Source organism: Electrophorus electricus, chromosome 16 (assembly GCF_013358815.1).
Source record: "Electrophorus electricus isolate fEleEle1 chromosome 16, fEleEle1.pri, whole genome shotgun sequence".
Lineage (NCBI taxonomy): Eukaryota > Metazoa > Chordata > Actinopteri > Gymnotiformes > Gymnotidae > Electrophorus > Electrophorus electricus.
In genome coordinates this window covers 6,146,376-6,154,363 of record NC_049550.1, presented here as the reverse complement: position 1 = coordinate 6,154,363, position 7,988 = coordinate 6,146,376, and the positions used below count along the sequence as shown (strand labels likewise).

At 36.5% G+C, this 7,988-nt stretch overlaps 1 protein-coding gene across 1 annotated transcript in view; it reads right to left on the bottom strand.

Annotated features, from left to right (window-relative positions):
- Nucleotides 1–6,934: 6,934 nt before the first annotated feature.
- Nucleotides 6,935–7,988, bottom strand: part of LOC113574942 (2-oxoglutarate receptor 1-like) — a 1,388-nt gene continuing 334 nt past the window's right edge. Inside the window, exons 1-2 of the mRNA XM_035535026.1 lie at nt 7,185–7,988; nt 6,935–6,954 (exon numbers count right to left, since the gene is read on the bottom strand). The exon at nt 7,185–7,988 is cut by the window's right edge and continues 334 nt beyond it. Coding sequence (XP_035390919.1) covers nt 7,353–7,988 — 636 coding nt within the window. The 3' untranslated portion in view covers nt 6,935–6,954; nt 7,185–7,352. The remainder of the gene's footprint in view (nt 6,955–7,184) is intronic.

Genomic DNA, 7,988 nt, shown 5'->3' with positions numbered 1-7,988 from the left:
CCGGACACAATACACAACCTCACCCAGGCCTTCCTTCACTGCCCACCTCCCACAGCCGGTGGACCTTCGAGCAGTGTCCCTTGTGCACATTACTTTCATTTCTTTACTATCCACTGTTTTCTCTGCTCCAATCTTCAACCCCAAGCCTCGTCATCATTCACATCTTCTCCACTAGGCCTTCCCAGCAAGGTTAGGTTGATTAGATACTCTAAAATTGTCCTATGTGAATGGAATGTGTGTTGTATGTATGTCCAGTGTCTGTATGTTTGTGCTCTGTCCTGGTCTTAACCTCCTCCCATTCTCTGCAGTCCCCCAGGAGGCTGTGGTTTTTGATTGAGAGAACGCTGTGCAAAAATTGGCTACTGCTTCTCATCGGAGTATGTGAGCGATTGTAAAAGTTGTCTGTAAAGCATCCTTGAGTTTGAAAAAGGTGCTATATAAATGTAACTAATAATAATAAAATATAGAACTACGTTTTTTTCTAAGTCACTTTTTCAGGATTCTGGGATTATTGCTAGAAAGAAACACTTTTACGGTAGGTTTGACAGATAAAAAGTAGAGAAATTTATACAGGTAAGAACAAATTAAAACTTTGGGGAGAGAGACCTCTGTGGGTGAGGAGAAGAACTGGCTGCTACAAATGCTACAGAACACTCCCCTGAACAGGTAGCATACGATGCCCCACATCCCCTGCCTGTGGATCTGTCAACAATCAAAGAATGGTCTACTATGTTGCTAGCAAGAACCCAAGAACATTCTTCAAATGAAGCAAATGCCTCCCATTACACCAGATTAAATATATGATTTTCAAAGCCCCACAAGTCCCGGAGTGTTGGTACTACTACATCTCCTAGCAGAGCTGGGATATGCTTGTGACCAGCTTGACCACAGTAGAGACATAGACACTCCTTTGTTCATCCTCCACTTTCAGCCAGGTACTTCTAGTATGAACTTGATTGGGTTCAGTGACCAAAAGTTCTTCCTTGGAAGAAGCAGGTTTGAAGGAACTAGTGTGAACTGAACGTTCAAAGCTTCTCCCCTACACAACACTTCTACTCAAAGGTAATTTTTCAATCCTCTCTTGTAGACTGTAAGCAAGGCAGGCTTGCTCCATCCAGTCCCAGTAGTAAGTGCGAGGAATACTAAGGCCAAGGGCTGGCTATGCTTAATCTCACATAGCCATGAACTGATAACGTTTTCCCACCATTCAGTAATCAAACACAATTTTAGAGACTAAGTTTCAGACTTTAAAGCTTCTGCTTTCGGACCACAAAGTGGTACAGTGGTAGCCCACTGTTTAGTTCTACTTACCTAGTAGAGATAAACCAAAATTGATTTTATTCACTTCAGACCTGAACTGCTTGATTTAATTAAAAAAAAAATCACTGCAGTTGTCAGTGAACCATAATTCCTTTCAGGTAAGCTTATGCTTACAGTGAGGTGAGCAGGGGTGGTGTCAGGGATTGCTGCTAGGGCTAAGGTCAAGGATGCCGAGGAAATAGTTTGTTGAGCCTCCAGAGCTAGAGGGTTAAAATGGATCAGTAACTCTTGCAAAAAAAATGAAGTATCTCCTCCATCCATTGTTCATAACATGCTATAGATTCTTCCAAATGTACTGGGTCCATGTTCAGGAGACGTCTCTGTTTCTCCACCCACAACCATTTACTCCTAGCCAATATGTGTACTCATGTTTGCCGATGAAGGGCAGATAGCACTATCCTTATGTATAAGGGAAACATCACAGTGGAGGCAGAGCAAATTAAAACTCTGGTGAGAGACTTCTCTAGGCAAGGAGGAGAACTGGTTACAACAGATTCTATATAAATAAACCAAGGCATTCTGATCTGTTATCTGCATCAGCTAGCTAATCTACATCACCAGTCACATATGTAGCAAGCATAGGCATAATTTATGATGTGAACTACTTTCTGAAGTGGCTGATTTTGGGTTAAGGGCCTTAGACAGGGGTCCAACAGTGGCAACTTGGCAGCAGTTGGCTTGAACCAACAATCTTCTTATTACAAGTCAAATACCCTAACCTTAACCACTAAGCTACTACTGCCCTGAGAATGAAGAATTTATTGATATATTTTAAAATTACCAAGAAGAAATAAGTAGGCATTTGTGTACTCAGTTTGCTGACTCCTCAGTTCCCATTTAATTTCTTCCCCTTGTTTCTTCCTTCCTTGATTCAGTTTCTCAACTGCTCATGTCTTGCTCTCCTGACTTTGCTGAAATGTCACAATTAGTCATACTAACCCCTTAAATGGTAATAGAGATTATTCAGATCTTCCTTGGATATTTGACAATCAGGGCCAAGAATATTTTCACTCTGAAGGTAGGTATAAAGTTGAGGTTTGACAGCAGTAATGAGTTTTCAATGCACAAAATGAACCCCAGGCACATTTTAATGGTCTCCTCATCACCCACCCTAATACAAGTTAAATCTCTACTAGGGAGGCTATTACCTTCTTCGTAAAAAAAAAAAAAAAAAGAAAAAAGAAAAAAAAAAAAAAAAAAAAAAAAAAGGTTATCAGCGAAGTACTTGGTGAAGTACAACAAACCCAGCTGGCCTAAGATAACATTTACATGCTTTATATGTAGGGTACCTTAGTTTAATTAACATGTAAACTTTAACTTTTTGCCTATCTAACTAACAATAGCTATTTGAGTCCATTTGTCATCTAGTAACATTATGATATTGGGTCAAATTTGCCTGATAAAATTTATTTCAGAAATTAGTAGAAGCTTGTCTTCATCTATTTCTAAAAACCAAATTCAGTAGCAACAGTGTTACTTTCACTAATTACATTTAATGATAGTGGTTTATAAGGGTGGGTTGATATGTTTTTTTAATCCCACTGGTGAATGCTGACACATCGTATTGTATATATTATAGCTAGCTATTTTCAGTTAACCAACAACCACCCTACTCTTCAGCAAAAAAAAAAACAAAATTAGGATAACTGCTTGACTAAGATTAAACCAGCGCAGCAACAAAATTGCTTACTGTATCTGTTCACATGACACTATATCCAGAGTCTACAAGGTTATTGATATCAGTGATAATCACCAAGTAAATTCAATGTTTTATATTTCTATCATCTTTAAAATTACATTGAAAATGTTACTTTTTTTTATAAGTAAACTGTTCTTTGTATCTTCTTTGCTATGAGTAAGCTTTGGTGTCAAACACTTCAGTATGACATGTAGTTATTAAGATCATTCAGTAGGTGGCTGTATTGTAGCATTTAGTAAATGTGACAAGTAAATGAGAACAATGAATGTATCCAGATGTTATACAGATGTCTCCTTACCACCTGTGGCATGTGCAGAAGTATTGTGACGTTCGGAGGCAAAGCAGGATGCGGGGACGAGCTGTGTCTGACACAACGAAACATTTTATTATATACATAGACAAAGATGTGGTTAGCAAGCTAACCTGGTTCAAACAATGACAAAACTAGTATGTAGACAAAGTACTTATATACATACACGCTAACGACAGGTGTGAACCGCAAGGAGGGTGTGGTCATGCACGAACACACACGCACACACAGGGAGACGTTTGGGGAGAGGGGCCGTAACATGACAAGTATAATGGGGTTTTAAGAAACAACAGGATTCTCAGTGACTCAATGATGCAATCTGAAGCCACAGAGAACTTATCTTTTCAAACCAACTGAAAAACTGAAAAAGTATACAATGGAATACTAACACTGGAAGAAAACTTGGGTAAAAAAAAAAACTATCAACCAAAAATAAAAACAGGATTTGCTTCTGTCTGTTTAAAATGAGAACAGTTTTCAATGGGAATACCTCCATCTTATATATGACTTGAATGGAAATGAGTCACCCCAAGTAGGGTCTTCAGCTTTAAGGGTTGCAGCAGATTCCATGCCAGCATTATAAAAGAACCATGATAATGAGGAATGCAAAATGCTGTATACAAATGCTATTACTTTTCATTAATGACATGCAGAAGGTGCCAAACTGAAATACAAAATCTTTATTGATATCATTGCTCACTTTACTAAAAAACAATTAAAGAATTAAACAAGCAAAGAATTTCTTTTTCAAATATTAAATTTTCCTTTTCAGCATTTAGCTGACACTTTTTAAATGCTAAATTAATGCCAGAAGTAAAAGGATCTTGAGCACTGCTAGTCTAAAATAGTTTTTTCTGTTTCTTCATGAGGGTGTGGGGCTGAAGTTGATGATAACTTACATACCTAAGAATAAGTTGCTCCCAAGGCCTCTTCCTGCTGAGATCTGATTGCTTGCTGTAGGGATTTTTCTCAGAATAGGACCCATACAACATTTTAGGCCTATCGTTTTCACTTTTTACCTTTCCTCACATTGTATTATAACTTCATGATCACTTAATAGACTATTTTGTCTCTATGGTATTAAAATTCTATGACAACTATACTAGTTTCTAAATGAGTATTGTGAGCTGGCTTTGAGCAATTGCATGTTGATAAAAAAAAAATACTTCCTTGTTACCATGTCAGTAAACAACAACAGTGATTTGTGCACATACAATACAAATTTCTTTGAAGCAAATGATTTTTTTCTAGATTTATAAAATGCTATACTACAACATGATTGTCATGTAATAGTACACTTGTTCCTTGGGGAATTCGTTTAACCTGCATATGAACATTATGTGGAGTAATTATTTTCACCTTGTATTTGGAAAGCAATATACTAAGGAAAGCATTATATAATATATATTTCCCTTGTTGGCATCGGTTGCAAGGATACATAATATGCTCAGTAAAAAAAAGTGTGTGTGTGTGTGTGTGTGTGTGTGTGCGTATATATATATATATATATATATATATATATATATATATATATATATATATATATATATATATATATATATATATATATATATAAAATCTGAAGAAGATTCAAGGTAAGCAGAGATATTAAAAATTGTAGTAAAGTACACAGTTTCCAGAGAAACAGAAACATACAAAGGGCTGATGAATTAGTAGCACTGAATTCAGAACTTTTACCAATTCAGAAGCACTTTGCTTGCACAGCTGATGAGGGCCCTCTCCGAAACATCCTGTTTCTATGGAAACTCTGTGTGCTTCACTACAATTTTTAATATTTCTACTTATCATATATATACATATCTGCAAACCTTGTGTACTACAGTGCGATTTTTATGATACACAGTTTCCAGAGAAACACAGTATTTTTCTCCTGTTTCTCCTTGTGTTCCCCAGTTTTGATGGCAGTTTCTCACCTGGATTCTTCTTCAGACATTAGTATTAGTATTTGATATATGTTACACGATGTATGTTATTGATATAGTAGTACTTGATATATAGCATATATGATATATGTTGTGTTATAATATTTTTTCAAGATGACATTTAGACCTGATTAAAAAATAATAATAATTAAATGGGCAAAAAAATCATTATATCTGAATGTGATCTCTTCAATTTCCAAACTTTTTTCAAGTGGACTGTTTTTTAACTTCGTTGTAATGAGATGCATTTTAATATATACGATAAGCAAAATTGCTATAATTACTGTTGTTGTTACTATTACACTACATTGTAAATAAATATGCTATACTATATGCTATTACGCAAACTAAGCTGACTCAAGGTAAAATGGCCATAAAAAATTTTCCCTTAGCAGTTTGCAGAATCAAATACACCAGTAATTTTCTGCAAGGTATTGTTCAGGGTATTCCAAGAACCAAACCTTAGTAAATGTCTGCAGACACTCCTTTGGGTGATACTGTTTCCAGTAAATCAAGACTATTTCCTCTTTCTTTTCAAAAACCAAGCGTAGTATATGGGTATGGTATGCAAAAGATAGTTCCCACATACAGATAAGAAAGTTTCTTGCTTTTTTTACATGCCCAACTGTGATAGTAACTTTGATAGTGTCCTTTGTTATACAGATAATGTTTCTGATTTTACTTTATGCCCAACTGGATTTAAACATGTCATGTGTCATGTGTTGTCATGATAGAACATAATGGAAAGGACTGCACAGAAAGGGCAGAGTAGCCACATTACTACAAAACATTTTACACTTACCAAATTCTAGGGTGACAATTTCCAGCCTTGAGGTGCCATAGTGTCACAGGGTTTAGTCTCAACCCTACTATAGGAAATCCTGTTCAACCGTTGGGTTGGGTAAGAAACAGATCAGGTATGGTAGGTTACAGAAAACACCAGCGTCCATAGTGAACACCCCGGTACCAGGAGAAATGTGAAACGTCATTAAACACTGAATGATTTATATAATATTTTAAATGTTTTTTCTTTGACGTTTGATTTTTCTATCATAATGTAACCTTTTATTAGTTGAAACCTATTTTTCATCTGTTTTTAATTTATTTTTTAATAGACACTATTGTAAGAGAGATAACACTGAACCCATTTGATACTTCTGTTAAATTAAGCTCCCCTGAATGAAAACCAAAACAGTAGATGAACCCTTATAGTCCAGAATCAATATCTAAAACTCTTAATTTCTTTTCTTTTTTACTAGAAGTTGTGTGATACAAAAAAAGAACACAGGAATGTGCATATATGCTTTTAAAAAGGTGATTTTCCCCAAATCAGTTTGACTTTTTTTTAACCCTTTTCAGGTTAGACATGAAACCCAAAGACACAAATAAAAAAATAAGAAAATAGCCAAATCATATATTATATTTGATATATTTATATCAAAGTCCATCAAAAACATGTAATAACATGTAATAATAAATAATACAATAATAAAAAAATTAAAAGATAATAAAGTTTTTATACACTGTCTATTTTTCTATGGCTGAATCAGAACGTAGACACATTAGATCATGACACGTATCAGATCAAGTCCATCATGAAGACATTGTGAAGCCATAGATGAGAAGGAAAACTGCATTGGTGTTCTGAGTAAGTGTATGAAGGCCAAGTACTCCAGCAGGGTCTGGGAGAGTGAGACAGGTAAGGTCACCCACTGGTTTGTATTTTAAAAGATGCGTGTGTAAATTTCTTGAGTTCAAGAAATTCTTCTATAGGCAATTAGGATAAAAATATATTTACATGTATTGAAGAGCTGCCTTATGTGAGAATGTGAGATAATGTGAGAAATATTCTCAATAAAACATTCGTACAACCTTTACATTAAAATACTAAATATGCTTTATATTGACTTACCTTAAGTCATTCATATGGGCATTTAAAAATAAGAATTGCCCAAATGCTTTAAACTGTTGTTTTGTAGAATGTGGAATAACTGTAAATGGACATGTATGGTTTTTGTTGTAAGGGCTCGGTTGATCTCTGTGTTGTACGAGTGATCTCTGTGTAGTACAAGTGACTGGGTCATTTGTTGCCAGGGTTGTTGTCTCCCTTCTTGCTCAAAAGAGACTTAAGTGCCTGCTTGAAGCGATCACCTGCCAGTGTGTATAGACCAAGGTTGAAGATAGAATTGAGTGCAGCCACTGGCCTTGTGACTACATAAGCTGCCTGTACACACTTCATCATCATGCAGGAACAATCAGGTGTGCGCCTTGTGTATATTCTGAGTGTGCGTAATATGTGATAGGGTAAAAAGCAAACCACAAAACATACTATTACTAGTGCTATGAGCCTCCTTGCCCTAATATGGCTCCAGCTCTGAGTGTGTGGCCCCGTGGCTAGCTGTTTTACTATGCATGTGTAACACACAGACACCACTAGTAAAGGTAGTAGAAAGCCCAGGGCCGTTAGCATCCAGCTGTACCACCACACTTGTTGTGGGTTGTTGCTGGCCAGGTCGAGGCAGAAGGTGGTGTTGTCCTGCTCCACGATGTAGATCAAATTAAACATGGGCACCACTTGTGCAGCTGCCAGAATCCAGGTGATTGCAGATGCAATCAGGCCCCATCGCTTTTTCTTAACCCTTGCCGCTTGCATCGGGTGCACCACAGCCACATACCGAAACACAGCCAAGCAGGTGAGGAAGAGGATGCTGCCATA